This window comes from Oncorhynchus kisutch, linkage group LG3, assembly GCF_002021735.2.
Source record: "Oncorhynchus kisutch isolate 150728-3 linkage group LG3, Okis_V2, whole genome shotgun sequence".
Taxonomy (NCBI): domain Eukaryota; kingdom Metazoa; phylum Chordata; class Actinopteri; order Salmoniformes; family Salmonidae; genus Oncorhynchus; species Oncorhynchus kisutch.
In genome coordinates, this window is record NC_034176.2 from 33,743,279 (window position 1) to 33,761,702 (window position 18,424).

At 43.8% G+C, this 18,424-nt stretch overlaps 1 protein-coding gene across 4 annotated transcripts in view; it reads left to right on the forward strand.

Annotated features, from left to right (window-relative positions):
- The window catches only part of LOC109881415 (clathrin heavy chain 1), a 40,287-nt gene extending 26,957 nt beyond the window's left edge, over nt 1-13,330 (forward strand). For 3 of the 4 annotated variants that reach the window (XM_020473557.2, XM_031804794.1, XM_031804792.1), the window contains 21 exons: nt 112-292; nt 857-1,020; nt 1,323-1,448; nt 1,619-1,761; nt 1,945-2,179; nt 2,275-2,397; nt 2,518-2,663; nt 2,808-2,991; nt 3,140-3,332; nt 3,631-3,788; nt 3,896-4,060; nt 4,182-4,289; nt 4,423-4,590; nt 4,690-4,839; nt 4,972-5,103; nt 5,231-5,341; nt 5,446-5,616; nt 6,078-6,299; nt 8,428-8,454; nt 10,481-10,556; nt 10,735-13,330. In XM_020473557.2, the coding sequence (XP_020329146.1) occupies nt 112-292; nt 857-1,020; nt 1,323-1,448; nt 1,619-1,761; nt 1,945-2,179; nt 2,275-2,397; nt 2,518-2,663; nt 2,808-2,991; nt 3,140-3,332; nt 3,631-3,788; nt 3,896-4,060; nt 4,182-4,289; nt 4,423-4,590; nt 4,690-4,839; nt 4,972-5,103; nt 5,231-5,341; nt 5,446-5,616; nt 6,078-6,299; nt 8,428-8,454; nt 10,481-10,556; nt 10,735-10,856 (3,105 nt within the window). In that variant the 3' untranslated portion in view covers nt 10,857-13,330. The remainder of the gene's footprint in view (nt 1-111; nt 293-856; nt 1,021-1,322; nt 1,449-1,618; nt 1,762-1,944; nt 2,180-2,274; nt 2,398-2,517; nt 2,664-2,807; nt 2,992-3,139; nt 3,333-3,630; nt 3,789-3,895; nt 4,061-4,181; nt 4,290-4,422; nt 4,591-4,689; nt 4,840-4,971; nt 5,104-5,230; nt 5,342-5,445; nt 5,617-6,077; nt 6,300-8,427; nt 8,455-10,480; nt 10,557-10,734) is intronic. The other variant, XM_020473561.2, reaches the window with a different exon arrangement.
- Nucleotides 13,331-18,424: the final 5,094 nt, after the last annotated feature.

Below are 18,424 nucleotides of genomic sequence, written 5' to 3' on the forward strand. Positions count from 1 at the left end.
TTATAAGTAAGCCTTTCACTCTAATGTTCACCAACATTTCACCTGTTGTATTTGGCGCATGTGACAAATAAAATGTGTTTTGTGTTTTAACCCTCTCCTCTCTCCTTGTAGTGGCTGGTGAACTTCTTTGGCGCCCTGTCAGTAGAGGACTCAGTAGAGTGTCTTCGGGCCATGTTATCAGCCAACATCAGACAGAACCTTCAGCTGTGTGTCCAGGTGGCATCTAAATACCACGAGCAGCTGGGAACAAACACCCTGGTGGAGCTCTTTGAGTCCTTCAAGAGCTACGAGGGTACGCCTGGGTCTTGCTTCTCTTATGTTTAAAAACGTGTCGGCTTGGGGTCTATGTGGTCCAGCTATTAGAGCCACAGACCCTGGCACACATGCACAGCCTAGGATGCTAGAGCCTAGGATGCTAGAGCCTAGGATGCTAGAGCCTAGGATGCTAGAGCCTAGGATGCTAGAGCCTAGGATGCTAGAGCCTAGGATGCTAGAGCCTAGGATGCTAGAGCCTAGGATGCTAGAGCCTAGGATGCTAGAGCCTAGGATGCTAGAGCCTAGGATGCTAGAGCCTAGGATGCTAGAGCCTAGGATGCTAGAGCCTAGGATGCTAGAGCCTAGGATGCTAGAGCCTAGGATGCTAGAGCCTAGGATGCTAGAGCCTAGGATGCTAGAGCCTAGGATGCTAGAGCCTAGGATGCTAGAGCCTAGGATGCTAGAGCCTAGGATGCTAGAGCCTAGGATGCTAGAGCCTAGGATGCTAGAGCCTAGGATGCTAGAGCCTAGTCTACCATATGTTTTCACAGGGAAACTAGGAAACCTATTAAATTGTTAAACGGTGTTCTTTCTCTCCCAGGTCTGTTCTACTTCCTGGGCTCCATAGTGAACTTCAGCCAGGACCCTGACGTCCATTTTAAATACATCCAGGCGGCCTGTAAGACAGGGCAGATCAAGGAAGTGGAGCGCATCTGTAGAGAGAGCAACTGTTACGACCCGGACAGGGTCAAGAACTTCCTCAAGGTACGGGGGCTACCCCAGCAGTGTTGGTTAGGTGAATGTTTATTTATAAGTCGCTCTGGATAAGAGTGCCTGCTAAATGACTAAAATGTTTAAAAAATAAAATTAAAATGTTTAGCCTAGAAGACTACAAACCAGGTTCACTAGCTTTCAGTTACATGTAAGATCGGAAGTGACACGAACCAGACTGAATTCTCACCTTTCACAGTTGTTTCATGGGATATCGGCTTCCTTTTGCAAATGTAATGTAATGTAATGTAACTATTGATGTTCTGTGTTGCCTCTCTCTCTCTCTCCCCCATCAGGAGGCTAAATTGACAGACCAGCTGCCGTTGATCATAGTGTGTGACCGCTTTGACTTTGTCCATGACCTGGTGCTCTATCTCTACCGCAACACTCTGCAGAAGTACATAGAGATTTACGTTCAGAAGGTAAGAGCCATCTGCCTGGCAGGAGGCCCAGTGAGGAACACAGCACTGCAGGGAAGGAAGAGAGATGTCAAGATACCTTTATTGTTGGTTTTACCAATAAATAGCACTTATTTTGTTGCTGTAATTGCCATTGCCTGCTATTGCCTGGCCTTGACGTGTGTGTACTGTAGGTGAACCCCAGCCGTCTGCCTGTGGTGATAGGAGGTCTGTTGGATGTAGACTGTGCTGAAGACGTCATTAAGAACCTGATCATGGTGGTGAGAGGACAGTTCTCCACTGATGAGCTGGTGGCAGAGGTGGAGAAGAGGAACAGGTACAGACACATCACTTACGCATGTGGTCTCCCAACATTGTCGGCTCCTGTTCTTCAAATGGGGAGAACACTTTGTCAGAACTTTCAGGCCTGTCCTTTCCCCCTGGTGAGGCAATGCCTCAAAGATCCCAGACAAAATGTTTCACGAGGGTTTCTCAAAAGGAGATTTTGTGTGTGTTCCAGACTGAAGCTGTTGTTGTCGTGGCTTGAGTCTCGTATCCACGAGGGCTGTGAAGAGCCGGCTACCCACAATGCCTTGGCTAAGATCTACATTGACAGTAACAACACCCCGGAGCGCTTCTTGAAGGAGAACACCTTCTATGACAGCGCTGTAGTGGGGAAGTATTGTGAGAAGAGAGACCCCCACCTCGCCTGTGTCGCCTATGAGAGGGGCCAGTGTGACCTGGACCTTATCAAGGTCTGAACTCACACACACACACACACCACACCGCACACACCCACAGGAGATGACTAATGCATTGATTGGTTTGGTTTCATTGTGCTCTGCTGTAGGTGTGCAATGAGAACTCCCTGTTCAAGAGTGAGGCTCGTTACCTGGTCCGACGGAAAGACCCAGAACTATGGGCCAACGTTCTTGAGGAGAATAACCCTTATAGACGCCAACTCATAGACCAGGTAAATACAATACCCTCTGATAACACTATGTTGTTATCTCCCGGTGTTCTGACCTGCATCTCCCGGTGTTCTGACCTGCATCTCCCGGTGTTCTGACCTGTGTTTCATTGTGTTTCCCAGGTGGTGCAGACCGCTCTATCAGAGACCCAGGACCCAGAGGAGGTGTCTGTGACGGTCAAGGCCTTCATGACAGCTGACCTGCCCAATGAGCTCATTGAACTACTGGAGAAGATTGTACTGGACAACTCAGTCTTCAGCGAGCACCGGTCAGTCACCACACACACCAACACTTTACTTGGCCTCGCATTTAAATACGGAGGTTGAAAAGACTCAAATATTTCCAATGTTCTACGAATACCTGTAGTTGGAAGTCTTATCTAGCCTCGGTGTCTTCTCTGTTTCTCCCTCAGAAACCTCCAGAACCTGTTGATCCTGACGGCCATCAAGGCAGACCGGACACGTGTGATGGAGTACGTCAACCGCCTGGACAACTACGATGCCCCTGACATTGCTAACATTGCCATCAGCAACGAGCTCTTCGAGGAGGCCTTCGCCATCTTCAAGAAGTTTGACGTCAACACCTCCGCCATTCAGGTTAAGATAATGCATAATATTTAGCTAATCATTGTACCCTGTTTTGTTTCAATGCACCAACAATGCTTTTCTTGACTTTTCTTTCTGCACCTTACAAATATTTGTATCATTGGACGTCTTTATTTATACTGACCAACTGTCTCTCTAGGTCCTGATCGAGCAAATCAGTAACCTGGACAGAGCCTATGAGTTTGCAGAGCGTTGTAATGAGGCCGCGGTATGGAGTCAACTGGCCAGAGCCCAGCTCCAGAGAGACCTGGTTAAAGAGGCCATTGATTCCTACATCAAAGCCGACGACCCGTCAGCCTACATGGAGGTGGTCAGCGCTGCCAGCAAGAACAGTAAGACAACACATCACACTGGAAAAGCAAGGAAACTGAGGCAGTGGCGGGGATAATTCCAACAAGGCAGTGGCGGGGATAATTCCAACAAGGCAGTGGCGGGGATAATTCCAACAAGGCAGTGGCGGGGATAATTCCAACAAGGCAGTGGCGGGGATAATTCCAACAAGGCAGTGGCGGGGATAATTCCAACAAGGCAGTGGCGGGGATAAGTCCAAAAAGAGTTCACTTGAAGCCTACTATGCACTGTATGTGTGTATAATGTATAGAATTTATTGTGTGTGTGTGTGTGTTTTAGATAACTGGGAGGATCTGGTGAAGTTCCTTCAGATGGCTCGTAAGAAGGCCAGAGAGTCGTATGTAGAGACAGAGCTCATCTTTGCTCTGGCTAAAACTGTCAGACTGGCCGAACTAGAGGAATTTGTCAGCGGCCCTAACAACGCCCATATACAACAGGTAAATGTGTCAAATACGTGCAAAATGCACATTTATCAACATGGAACATTGTTCGCTGAGACGTTTGGTTTCAACTTTGAACTCACCCTCTCTTTGTTCTCCTGCAGGTGGGAGATAGGTGTTATGAAGAAGGGATGTACGATGCTGCCAAGCTGCTGTACAATAACGTGTCCAACTTTGCCCGCCTGGCATCCACGCTGGTACACCTAGGAGAGTACCAAGCTGCTGTGGACAGCGCCAGGAAAGCCAACAGCACACGCACCTGGAAGGAGGTACATCTAAACATTCTTACACACACGTTATGCTGTACGTACGTGTAAGTCATTTGACGGGTTGTGTATCATGACTTCGCTCGATCTCTCTCTCTCTCTCTCTCTCTCTCTCTCTCTCAAGGTGTGTTGTGCGTGTGTGGATGGGGAAGAGTTTCGATTGGCTCAGATCTGTGGTCTACACATTGTTATCCACGCTGATGAACTGGAGGAGCTCATCAGCTACTACCAGGTAAATCCCCTGAATCACTTTAACCTGCTGGTGTCCTCTATAGTTTAGTACCAGGTAAAGGGAATGTTTTCAGATAGTTTAGGTGTCTGTACAGTGTCTGTGGTTAACTCATGTTCGTGTCTGTGTGCATCAGGACCGGGGTTACTATGAGGAGCTGATAGGCCTGTTGGAGGCCGCGTTGGGTTTGGAGCGCGCTCACATGGGCATGTTCACAGAGCTGGCCATCCTCTACTCCAAATTTAAACCCCAGAAGATGAGAGAACACCTGGAACTCTTCTGGTCCCGCGTCAACATCCCTAAGGTGTCTCTCTCTCTCTCTTAATTAAACGATTGTAAATATTTATCTTTTTCCCCATATCTGTCACGTCTGTGACCTCACTTCCTGTGGTTGTCCAATCAGGTGCTGCGAGCGGCGGAGCAGTCCCATCTGTGGGCGGAGTTAGTGTTTCTGTATGATAAATACGAGGAATATGACAACGCTGTCCTCACGATGATGTCACACCCTACGGACGCTTGGAAGGAGGTGCAGTTCAAGGACATCATTGCCAAGGTAGCACGACCTCATCGGCTCCTCACTCACAAAACAGTTGAAAACCTCACTGAAGGGCTGAAGGTTTTCTAACCTCAACTGTAGCCACCTCTCTCCGCAAGGAACTTCATTGTGTTGTATGACTCTTTCTAGGTGGCCAATGTGGAGCTGTACTACAAATCCCTTTCCTTTTACCTGGACAACAAACCTCTGCTGACGAATGACCTTCTGACCATACTGTCACCACGGTTAGACCACAGCCGCACGGTCAGCTACTTCACCAAGGTAATCAGTCAAAACACCTGTCATTAAACCCGGAATAGACTGAAAACCATGTTCCCACAATACTACAACCCTGCAAATTTAGCAGCAACGCAAGACCAAATAATATGATGCTTCCGTGGGTCTCCAGGTTAACCAGTTGAAGTTGGTAAAGCCTTACCTGAGGTCAGTCCAGAGTCATAACAACAAGGGAGTCAACGAGGCCCTCAATAACCTGCTGACAGAGGAGGAGGACTACCAGGTGAGGGAGTGTGTGTGTGTTCTAGTTATGCTCTTATGTTGTTCAATGGCATTATGTGTTGTGGTCTCCAGGAAGCATGACTTGTATGTCTGTGTTGTCCATAGGGTCTGAGGGCGTCTATCGATGCATATGATAACTTTGACACCATTGGTTTGGCCCAGAGACTGGAGAAGCATGAGCTGATTGAGTTCAGACGCATCGCAGCATACCTCTACAAAGGCAACAACCGCTGGAGACAGAGCGTGGAACTCTGCAAGAAGGACAAATTATACAAGGTTAACATTTTTGGGGGGTACTAGTTGTTCCTGCCAAACCAGCACCTGGATCCAGACAAACTGCTGTGCAAAGTTTTTATTATATACATATACATATACATATATTTTTTTTTTTACTTGTCTTGCACTGTAAATAATTTCTGGGACCTTTTCACACTTCACTCTACTTTGACTAGAGTCTGATGGGGGCACTGTTTCGCTTTGGAGGTCGGAAATAGTGAATATTTAGTCAGCCACACCCTGTTGAAATAACTGAAGGAAGACACTTTTCTCCTCCGTAGTTTTTCAGCTTTGTAATGATATGTAACCATTGGTGCAACATCTGTGAGAATCAAAATGTTCCCGTGTTTCATCCATCCATCTCTTCCCCTGTCAGTCTCAAGATGGGATGCTGTATGCTGCAGAGACAGGACTTCGGTCTCAAATCAATCACCCCCCCTTTTACTGTGTGTATTTGGCAGGATGGAATGCTGTACGCTGCTGAGTCTAAGGATGCTGAGCTGGCTGAGACCCTGTTGCAGTGGTTCCTGGAGGAGGGCAGGAAGGAGTGTTTCGCTGCCTGTCTGTTTGCCTCCTACGACCTGTTGCACCCTGACGTGGTGCTGGAGCTGGCCTGGAGACACAACATCATGGACTTTGCCATGCCATACTTCATCCAAGTCATGAGGGAGTACCTCACCAAGGTCAGTCCTGCTCCAAAAACGGCAAGCACTTTTTGTGTCCAAATGGCACCCTATTCCCGATTATAGTGCACTTCTTCTGACCAGAGCCCTATTGGCCCAGGTCAAAAGTAGTGCACTATATAGAGTGCCATTTGGGACGTACACAATCTTAATTTCAGTCAGTGAAAATGTAGGAAAAATAATGGATTTCTTCCTGCTAATTTGACTGGTTTCCAGATAATTTTCTCTTGTAAGAGATGGACAGTTGTCCTTGACCTTCTCTCTGTAGGTATTGTAGGAGCAGACAGGGTTTAGAGAAATAATTTTGGTAATACAAATTAAAATAGTGGAACGTTTACTTATACAGTGCCTTGCGAAAGTATTCGGCCCCCTTGAACTTTGCGACCTTTTGCCACATTTCAGGCTTCAAACATAAAGATATAAAACTGTTTTTTTTGTGAAGAATCAACAACAAGTGGGACACAATCATGAAGTGGAACGACATTTATTGGATATTTCAAACTTTTTTAACAAATCAAAAACTGAAAAATTGGGCGTGCAAAATTATTCAGCCCCCTTAAGTTAATACTTTGTAGCGCCACCTTTTGCTGCGATTACAGCTGTAAGTCGCTTGGGGTATGTCTCTATCAGTTTTCCACATCGAGAGACCGAATTTTTTTCCCATTCCTCCTTGCAAAACAGCTCGAGCTCAGTGAGGTTGGATGGAGAGCATTTGTGAACAGCAGTTTTCAGTTCTTTCCACAGATTCTCGATTGGATTCCGGTCTGGACTTTGACTTGGCCATTCTAACACCTGGATATGTTTATTTTTGAACCATTCCATTGTAGATGTTACTTTATGTTTTGGATCATTGTCTTGTTGGAAGACAAATCTCCGTCCCAGTCTCAGGTCTTTTGCAGACTCCATCCATCTTCCCATCAATTTTAACCATCTTCCCTGTCCCTGCTGAAGAAAAGCAGGCCCAAACCATGATGCTGCCACCACCATGTTTGACAGTGGGGATGGTGTGTTCAGGGTGATGAGCTGTGTTGCTTTTACGCCAAACATAACATTTTGCATTGTTGCCAAAAAGTTACATTTTGGTTTCATCTGACCAGAGCACCTTCTTCCACATGTTTGGTGTGTCTCCCAGGTGGCTTGTGGCAAACTTTAAACAACACTTTTTATGGATATCTTTAAGAAATGGCTTTCTTCTTGCCACTCTTCCATAAAGGCCAGATTTGTGCAATATATGACTGATTGTTGTCCTATGGACAGAGTCTCCCACCTCAGCTGTAGATATCTGCAGTTCATCCAGAGTGATCATGGGCCTCTTGGCTGCATCTCTGATCAGTCTTCTCCTTGTATGAGCTGAAAGTTTAGAGGGACGGCCAGGTCTTGGTAGATTTGCAAGTGGTCTGATACTCCTTCCATTTCAATATTATCGCTTGCACAGTGCTCCTTGGGATGTTTAAAGCTTGGGAAATCTTTTTGTATCCAAATCCGGCTTTAAATTTCTTCACAACAGTATCTCGGACCTGCCTGGTGTGTTCCTTGTTCTTCATGATGCTCTCTGCGCTTTTAACGGACCTCTGAGATTATCACAGTGCAGGTGCATTTATACGGAGACTTGATTACACACAGGTGGATTGTATTTATCATCATTAATCATTTAGGTCAACATTGGATCATTCAGAGATCCTCACTGAACTTCTGGAGAGAGTTTGCTGCACTGAAAGTAAAGGGGCTGAATAATTTTGCACGCCCAATTTTTCAGTTTTTGATTTGTTTAAAAAGTTTGAAATATCCAATAAATGTCATTCCACTTCATGATTGTGTCCCACTTGTTGTTGATTCTTCACAAAAATACAGTTTTATATCTTTATGTTTGAAGCCTGAAATGTGGCAAAAGTTCAAGGGGGCCGAATACTTTCGCAAGGCACTGTATGGTGATAACGCTGCTGGAGAAAGCTTTCACACAACTTTATTATTTTGTATTTCTTCACTTTGTGTTTGTAATTAAGTTAAAACATGCGACTCTTTAAGTGGGGAAGACAACCATTCCTCTAGAACAATGTGTAGTAATGACACCACTTCCTGTAACCTTTGACCCCAAGATATGTGAGCTCATCTGTGGGTTCTCTTCCAGGTTGATGAGGTTGAGGAGAAGGTGACGGTCTCTGGCTCTCTTTATTTATCTCCTTTTTGTTCTGTCTGTTTACTGTTCTAACATAGACCCTAGGTTTCTGATGTAAGAACCTAGCATGGACTTGTATGTAGACTGAGAATCCTTAACATAGGTCTGGCCAGTCCTGGTTCTTTAGAGCGTCACAGGGGGTGCGGGGTTCTGTTTCAGTCCAGCACCAACCTACCTCATTAAGCCTTTAGTCTTTCTAGATTGAAGACTGAATCAGATATGTAAGAGCGGGGCAACAAAAGCCATGCTCACACTCAACCCCCTAGAACCAGGACTGCCCGCCCTATACCTACTGGGACCCCCCCCCCCTCCTCCCCCAGGTCTCTCCCCTCACTGATAATCCCAGACTGTTTGCTCCTGGTTAACAGGAACACATGATAGAACAGTATGATAGAACAGTAACACATGACAAAAGGTGCTGCACTATAGTCCTCCGCATCAGTAGTCAGTTAGCCTGAGTGACAATCTGTTTGTTCTTCCATGTCAATATTTGGCCTGACTAATGACCGCAATGAGCACAAACAGATCTGGGACCAGGCTAGTTGTTAGCAGCTCCAGGACTGCAGTATCTGCTGGATTCCTATGTCTGCCATTAAACTGATCAGAGATTTGCCAGAGAGCATGGAGATGAAGAGCAGTAGACACTTGGCCCTCCCTGGAGGACTGGAGTTGAAGCCCCCTGCTGCAAACACAGTTCTGTCGGAGTATTCTCATGTAGCTTTAACTGCTATGTACAGTAACACCGTAGTGCACAATACCACATTGTGAGAAGCATCGGCTTTACAGCCGCTAGCTAGCTATACAGCCACAGAGAACCAAAACCACCTCTCCCACACACTGCTGTGCATCCCAAATGGCACCCTATTCCCTACATAGTGCACTACTTTTGACCAGAGCCGTACAAGTAGTGCACTGTATAGGGAATAGGGTAACAGTTGGGTTGCACACCATCAATTAGCTTTCTATGCATGTTCATTATTTTATTTATCAGAGGAGGCACATACTCCCTTGTAGTTTTTTCTGCTGCTGAAATTCTTATCATTCACACACTGACAGTTTATTTTGTAGTTATGACATTCTAATTATTTAGTTTGTTTTAGTTCATTGTTCATACAGACAAGTCACATCTTCACAGCTATTATTACTCAAAATAGAGATTCGCAATGCCAAAAATAGGCCATTTGGAATAACTTCAAAATGATTTAATTACATAACTTTAATACAATAATACACACATTTCTGTTTGACTCTTGAATACATCAGAAACCTTGCTTGATTTGTTTTCTTTAGCCTATATTTGACACTACTGCTCACACTTCTGAAGCACTGCCTGCGAAGATTGCTAAACATTTACTTGAGGAAAATTACCTCAACTAGCTTTGGATAAGATAGCAGTTCACAGTTTAAAAAAGATGCATGCTCTTAACCAAGCAAAATACTTTTGATAAACTGCTCTAGATAAGTTGGTGAAATATTGCATTTTGTTAGGCAAGAAGGAGTGCCCTGTAGCTGAAGCATGTTAAGTTGTGATTGAGGTTTGTCTCTTTTTCCTCCTGGACTGGGATGTGTTTTGCGTGGAGTGCAAAGTGGAGTGTTAGCATCTTGGCGTGGGCCAAGCTTCTCCACAACACAGAGAATACAAAATTAACTTTCACAAGCCTTGCTTTATACAGTGCTTCTAGAGTAGTTTAAAGATGCTCCCTCACTTGTAAGGAAAACTGTAGTTTCTCACCAATCCCGCATGGCATCTTCTCTAAGGCATCCTCACTGTAGAAATAGATACTAGTCTATAAAGTCTGATATTGAAAGGTGAAGTATCATAATATGCATATTGTTGTCTTCATGACAAAAGTTAACATCACCAATAAAAGATTATCAGAATGTATCTCTGTAGAACGTTAATTGACAAATAATTTACAACGCCACAGTTTTATTATAGTGAGCCCACCCATTAGGCGACTGACTGGCTTTTCTCTCTGACCTCTGTCTGACCCTTTGTTCTCAGGTGGATAAACTGGAGGAGTCAGAAAGCCAAAGGAAGACTGAGGAAGAAGTCACAGAACCCACCCCCATAGTTTTCGGTAGGTTCGGTAATGCAATTTATATTAAAAGGCTTGGTTAAACTTTCTGGAATCAGTTGGCATGGGGGGGGAAATGAGTAAGGGAATCTGAATGCAACGCGAGAAAGACAGTTGTTTATTATTGATGAAAGGTAACAATTCTGTGTGTGTGTGTGTGTGTGTGTGTGTGTGTGTACAGGTCAGCAGCTGATGTTGACGGCAGGCTCGGCTCCAGTGGCACCCCAGCCTGGATACCCAGGAGGCTACGGTTACGCTGCCCCAGGCTACTCCCCCCAGCCCCCCTACAACTACAACATGTAGACCACCTCTACCCCACCCAGCCTCCCTACACCATGTTGACCACCTCTACCCCACCCAGCCCCCTACAGCTACAACATGTAGACTACCTCTACCCCACCCAGCCCCCTACAGCTACAACATGTAGACTACCTCTACCCCACCCAGCCTCCCTACAACTACAACATGTAGACCGCCTCTACCCCACCCAGCCTCCCTACAACATGTAGACCGCCTCTACCCCACCCAGCCTCCCTACAACTACCACATGTAGACCGCCTCTACCCCACCCAGCCTCCCTACAACTACCACATGTAGACCGCCTCTACCCCACCCACCCAGCCTCCCAACAACTACAACATGTAGACCGCCTCTACCCCACCCAGACCCCCTACAACTACAACATGTAGACCGCCTCTACCCCACCCAGACCCCCTACACCTACAACATGTAGACCGCCTCTACCCCACCCAGCCTCCCTACAACTACAACATGTAGACCGCCTCTACCCCACCCAGCCCCCCTACAACTACAACATGTAGACCGCCTCTACCCCACCCAGCCCCCCTACAACTACAACATGTAGACCGCCTCTACCCCACCCAGCCCCCCTAGGGCTACACTAAGCCTGCGTCCCAAATGTCAACCTATTCCCAGTATAGTGAACTACTTTTGACCAGGGTCCATATGACTCTGGTCTAAAGTAGTGCAGTATATACTGGCTATATGGTGTCGATTGGGACACAGATCATGTAGACCTTAAGGTCCCAATAATTCTACCTGGAGCTTCTAACGCGCCCCCCTCGGCCAACCTCAGGCCCCGACCTGAACCACACTTACCCTGCACTGGGATACAGATACAGCTTGCTTATGGATTCTATATGTATTCCCTGCCTTGACACCCCTGATACTCCCAATCTCACTACTCTGAGACACACCTAGCCCACCTATGGACACTCCTAACCCCCACACCCAAATCTCTCAACTGAAAAGATCTCCACTTTGCCCCCACCTCCTCTCGCTCCTCACCTCTCACTCCCACTTCCTCTTTCTCACCCTCTCCAATGGAATACAGCAAGACTAAGTGACCCCTCTACTTAGGCTGAACTGACCAGCCCACCCGCCATTCAACACGCACCGCATGACAACAGCGCTTAGCTCCTAGAGAAAATAACTAATAAGATGTCGCTAATGTACAGTACACCTCTCTGTCCAGGTATTCTATTACTGTTCTATAGACTGCATCAACTGTGTCAACCATAGAACAGCTTCTTTTTTTTAAATCCTAATGTTTTTCTAGAGATTATAATACAGCACTGATGGTACAGAGACTTTGTTACTGAGGAGCCAGAGAGGGGACGGGTGAAGGGGGAGCAGCACCAAGTTCCCCCACCCTCTCCTAAGCACTGCTAGGCCTTATACAGGAGGAGGTTTCAAATTTGAGTCTGTTTGTTTGTTTCAAGACTGTTTCTGTGCAATAGAGATCTTAACAGGTACCATGTGTTGGAGATACAGTACTATATGGACTAGGAATACTAGTTACTTGGGTTATGGTGTACTGTCTGTGTGTAGTTTATCAAGCATGTAGGGATCTGTTGACAACTCCAAGACTGGGAAGGTTTGCGCTGTTCCTTCTCTTCACTAGAGTCGTATTATCTGATAATAACCAAGTCAAGATGGACGTTGGGTCTCTCCACTACACTGTGATGTACGGTACAGGATCCCACAGCTCTGGTTGTTGATGATGTGAAACATAACTGCGATATGCTGATGTCTGTGCATGTGCTGCCAAACATATAATGCTGTAACAATGCAACCAGGAGCACAATTTCCATGTTACACATATACCAAGTATTACCTATGTTGTGTTCAAAACTAAACAACTGTATTTTGAGGCCTTTTACTGTCTCACCATTGGCAACAACTAACAGAATGGTCGAAGAAAGTCAAATGTTACAGAGAATAAAAACATACTAGAGGAATGGAGCTCGTATGTATCCACGTACCAGTGGTTCAGAGTTAACAATTCATGTACTGAAAATAAACAGTGTATAATTTAAGATATGTTGCGATACTTAAATAAGCAAATAAGTCCATTATGGAATAAAATAGTGTATTGTCTATAGTGCATTGTTGTAGTCTTAATCATTATTATGATACTTTTTTTTTTCAAGAAAATGACAAAATACAAAAAGAGCAGAATACAAACATAAACTATTCAGCATGATTGCTTGCAGCAGCCATCATCCTGGGGTTCGTTTTCTTCCTGTTCAAGTAGAACCTGTCTGATAAATGTTCTGGAAAACTATCGCTAGGGTTTATGGGTAACTCTGGCCTCGTGCATCCGGACAGACGGCCATGTCCTGAGCTGTGCCGCGACATTGTAAAAACGTTGAATTGGGGTTTTGTAGGAAAACTAAATCTAAACTGTGTACAAGCACTACCGTATCTGCACAAGTCATGGTCTCTGAAGGATAATAAAGTTTACACACACATTATCTGTCTGTGATCATTTCACGATGCTCATAGTAGTAACTCTAGAGGGAACTTGGATGTATATTTGGTAATATGTGTTTGCATTGTCGTACTATCAACCCTGGGTTTTACTAAGAACCTTTGGTCATAAAGACAACACATCACAGTCACAATGGTTAATCTCAGCTAATGGTAACTGTCCAGGCTGTTCATTAAATGTTGTTTAATTGTTATGCATCCTTCTGATGAAGGGTTTAAGTCAAATGTTTGCATCGTCAACTTATTCCATTCAATCTGACTTGGTAAGTTTACAGGTCATTCACAAACTTCCTTGATCAGGTTTGGTGTTTTTTTTTTTCTCCACGTCTAAGATGTTCTTGCTTCTTTTAGTTTTGACAATGCAATCAACACTATAAAATCTACAGTTTTTAAGTCGGAAGTTTACATACACCTTAGCCAAATACATTTAAACTCAGTTTTTCACAATTCCTGACATTTAATCCTAGTAAAAATTCCCTGTCTTAGGTCAGCTGGGATCACCAGTTTTACTTTAAGATTGTGAAATGTCAGAATAATAGCAGAGAATTATTTATTTCAGTTTTTATTTCTTTCATCACATTCTCAGTGGGTCAGAAGTTTACGTACACTCAATTAGTATTTGGTAACATTGCCTTTAAATTGTTTAACTTGGGTCAAACGTTTTGGGTAGCCTTCCATAAGCTTCCCACAATAAGTTGGGTGAATTCTGGCCCATTTCTCCTGACAGAGCTGGTGTAATTGAGTCAGGTTTGTAGGCCTCCTTGCTCACACACGCTTTTTCAGTTCTGCCCACAATTTTTCTATGGGCTTGTGGTCAGGGCATTGTGATGGCCACTCCAATGCCTTGACTTTGTTGTCCTTAAGCCATTTTGCCACAACTTTGGAAGTATGCTTGGGGCCATTGTCCATTTGGAAGAACAATTTGCAACCAAGCTTTAACTTCCTGACTGATTTCTTGAGATGTTGCTTCAATATATCCACATAATTTGTGACTCATGATGCCATCTATTTTGTGAAGTGCACCAGTCCCTCCTGCAGCAAAGCACCCCCACAACATGATGCTGCCACCCCCGTGCTTCACAGTTGGGATGGTGTTCTTCGGCTTGCAAGCATCCCCCTTTGTCTTCCAAACATAACAATGGTCATTATGGCCAAACAGTTCTATCTTTGTTTCATCAGACCAGAGGACATTTCTCCAAAAAGTATGATCTTTGTCCCCATGTTCAATTGCAAACTGTAGTTGGCTTTTTTTTATGGTAGTTTTGGAGCAGTGGCTTCTTCCTTGCTGAGTGGCCTTTCAGGTTATATCGATATAGGACTCATTTTACTGTGGATATAGATACTTTTGTACCTATTTTCTCCAGCATCTTCACACGGTCCTTTGCTGTTGTCTTGGGATTGATTTGCAATTTTTCGCACCAAAGTACATTAATCTCTAGGAGACAGAACGTATCTCCTTCTTGAGCGGTATGACCCCTGCATGGTCCCATGGTGTCTATACTTGCGTTCTATTGTTTGTACAGATGAACGTGGTACCTTCAGGCATTTGGAAATTGCTCCCAAGGATGAACCAGACTTGTGGAGGTCTACAATTATTTTTCTGAGGTCTTGGCTAATTTCTTTTGGTTTTCCCATGATGTCAAGCAAAGAGGCACTGAGTTTGAAGGTAGGCCTTGAAATACATCCACAGGTACACCTCCAATTGACTCAAATTATGTCAATTAGTCTATCAGAAGCCTCTAAAGCCATGACATACATTTTCTGGAATTTTCCAATCTGTTTAAATGCACAGTCAATTTAGTTTATGTAAACTTCTGACCCACTGGAATTGTGATACAGTGAAATATAAGTTAAATAATCTGTCTAAACAGTTGTTGGAAAATTTACTGGTGTCATGCACAAAGTAGATGTCCGAACTGACTTGCCAAAACTATAGGTTGTTAATGAGAAATTTGTGGAGTGGTTGAAAAACAAGTTTTAATGACTCCAACCTAAATGTATGTAAACTTCCGACTTCAACTGTATATCACCAGAACGTACCCCCCACTAGGTCAGTTCAACTACACTGAACAAAAATCTAAATGCAACATGTAAAGTGTTGGTCCTGTGTTTCATGAGCTAAAACAAATCCTGGAAATGTTCCATACTCACAAGAAGCTTATTTCTCTCAAATGTTGTGCACAAATTTGTTTACATCCCTATTAGTGAGAATTTCTCCTTTGCCAGGATAAATCTATCCACCTGACATGTGTGGCATATCAAGAAGCTAATTAAAGAGCATGGTTATTACACAGGTGCACCTTGTGCTGGGGACAATAAAAGGACATTTTAAAATGTACAGTTTTGTCACACAAAACAACGCCACAAATATCCCAAGTTTTGAGGGAGCGTGCAATTGGCATGCTAACTGCAGGAATGTCCACCAGAGCTGTTGCCATAGAATTTCTCTACCATAAGCTGCCTCCGTTGTTTTAGAGAATTTGGCAGTACTTCCAATCGGCCTCACAACCGCAAACTAAGTGTAACCACTCCAGCCCAGGACCTCCACATCAACCAATCAATCAAATGTATTTATAAAGCCCTTTTTACATCAGCAGATGTCACAAAGTGCTATACAGAAACCCAGCCTAAAACCCTAAACAGCAAGCAATGCAAATTTAGAAGCACGGTGGCTCCCCAGTGGGTGGGCCTGGCGACCAAGTGGGTGGGCCTAGATTAGGGCCTAATGAATTTCTTTCAATTTACTGATTTCCTTGTTATGAACTGTAACTCTAAAATTGTTTACATTTATTCATGTTGTGTTTATACTTTTGTTCAGTATAGTTTTGATTTACATTTGAGTTGTCAACTAATGTGAATTCAACAAAACATGTCACCGTTTAATTCGATTTAGGTTCAAAGTTGGGTTGAAAAAAAAAATGAAATGCCCTTATGTTGATGACTTTCTGCAAATCCACGTCATCACATTTTTTTGGGGGGTGGGGGGTGGGGGGGGAATGAAGTGGAAACAACATTGATTCGACCAGTGGGCCAGGTGCCAGACTTTCTACACTGTCCAACTGGTCCTTGCCTTGCCTGACACTGGCAAAATTCTCTGTCAGTCTAGCTACTCCTATGACATGACAACCATAGTCAGGGGAGTTGGTGAAACCACACACAGTGGGGTCGGAAATGATTTGCACCCTTGACTAAGATGAGCAATAATAACTGTATAAAATAAATAATTAAAATACTGGGCTACAGTGGGGCAAAAAAGTATTTAGTCAGCCACCAATTGTGCAAGTTCTCCCACTTAAAAAGATGAGAGAGGCCTGTAATTTTCATCATAGGTACACTTCAACTATGACAGACAAAATGAGAAAATAAATCCAGAAAATCACATTGTAGGATTTTTTATGAATTTATTTGCAAATTATGGTGGAAAATAAATATTTGGTCAATAACAAAAGTTTATCTCAATACTTTGTTATATACCCTTTGTTGGCAATGACAGAGGTCAAACGTTTTCTGTAAGTCTTCACAAGGTTTTCACACACTGTTGCTGGTATTTTGGCCCATTCTTCCATGCAGATCTCCTCTCGAGCAGTGATGTTTTTTGGCTGTTGCTGGGCAACACGGACTTTCAACTCCCTCCAAAGATTTTCTATGGGGTTGAGATCTGGAGACTGGCTAGGCCACTCCAGGACCTTGAAATGCTTCTTACGAAGCCACTCCTTCGTTGCCCGGGCGGTGTGTTTGGGATCATTGTCATGCTGAAAGACCCAGCCACGTTTCATCTTCAATGCCCTTGCTGAGTGAAGGAGGTTTTCACTCAAAATCTCACGATACATGGCCCCATTCATTCTTTCCTTTACACGGATTAGTCGTCCTGGTCCCTTTGCAGAAAAACAGCCCCAAAGCATGATGTTTCCACCCCCATGCTTCACAGTAGGTATGGTGTTCTTTGGATGCAACTCAGCATTCATTGTCCTCCAAACACGACGAGTTGAGTTTTTACCAAAAAGTTATATTTTGGTTTCATCTGACCATATGACATCCAAATGTCTTCCATTTCCTAATAATTGCTCCCACAGTTGATTTCTTCAAACCAAGCTGCTTACCTATTGCATATTCAGTCTTCCCAGCCTGGTGCAGGTCTACAATTTTGTTTCTGGTGTCCTTTGACAGCTCTTTGGTCTTGGCCATAGTGGAGTTTGGAGTGTGACTGTTTGAGGTTGTGGACGGGTGTCTTTTATACTGATAACAAGTTCAAACAGGTGCCATTAATACAGGTAACGAGTGGAGGACAGAGGAGCCTCTTAAAGAAGAAGTTACAGGTCTGTGAGAGCCAGAAATCTTGCTTGTTTGTAGGTGACCAAATACTTATTTTCCACCATAATTTGCAAATAAATTCATAAAAAATCCTACAATGTGATTTTCTGGATTTTTCTTCTTATTTTGTCTGTCATAGTTGAAGTGTACCTATGATGAAAATTACAGGCCTCTCTCATCTTTTTAAGTGGGAGAACTTGCACAATTGGTGGCTGACTAAATACTTTTTTGCCCCACTGTATATTGTATGCTCAACAAAATGTGAATGATATTATTTTATATTAATACATTTGCTCAGAGAAAGATTTAGTTTAACAAGTAATACATTTTTTCTCAAAAAGGGAGGGGTCAGAATTATTGACACCCCTAAAGATTCTTATAAATAAAGTAGTCAAAAGTTTAGTATTTGGCCCCATATTCCTAGCACACAATGACTACGTCAATCTTTTGACTCTACAAACTTGTTGGATGCATTTGTTCGTTTTGGCTGTGTTTCAGATTATTTTGTGCCCAATAGAAATGAATAGTAAATCATGTATTATTGTGTCATTTTGGAATCACTTTTATTATAAATAAGAATAGAATATGTTTCTAAACATTTGTACATTTAATGTGGATCCTACTGTACCATGATTACAGATAATCCTGAATGAATCATGAATAATGATGAGTGAGAAAGTTTACAGATGGTTAAAGATCATACCCCCAAGACATACTAACCTCTCACCATTACCAATAACGGGAGGTTAGCATGTCTTGGAGATATG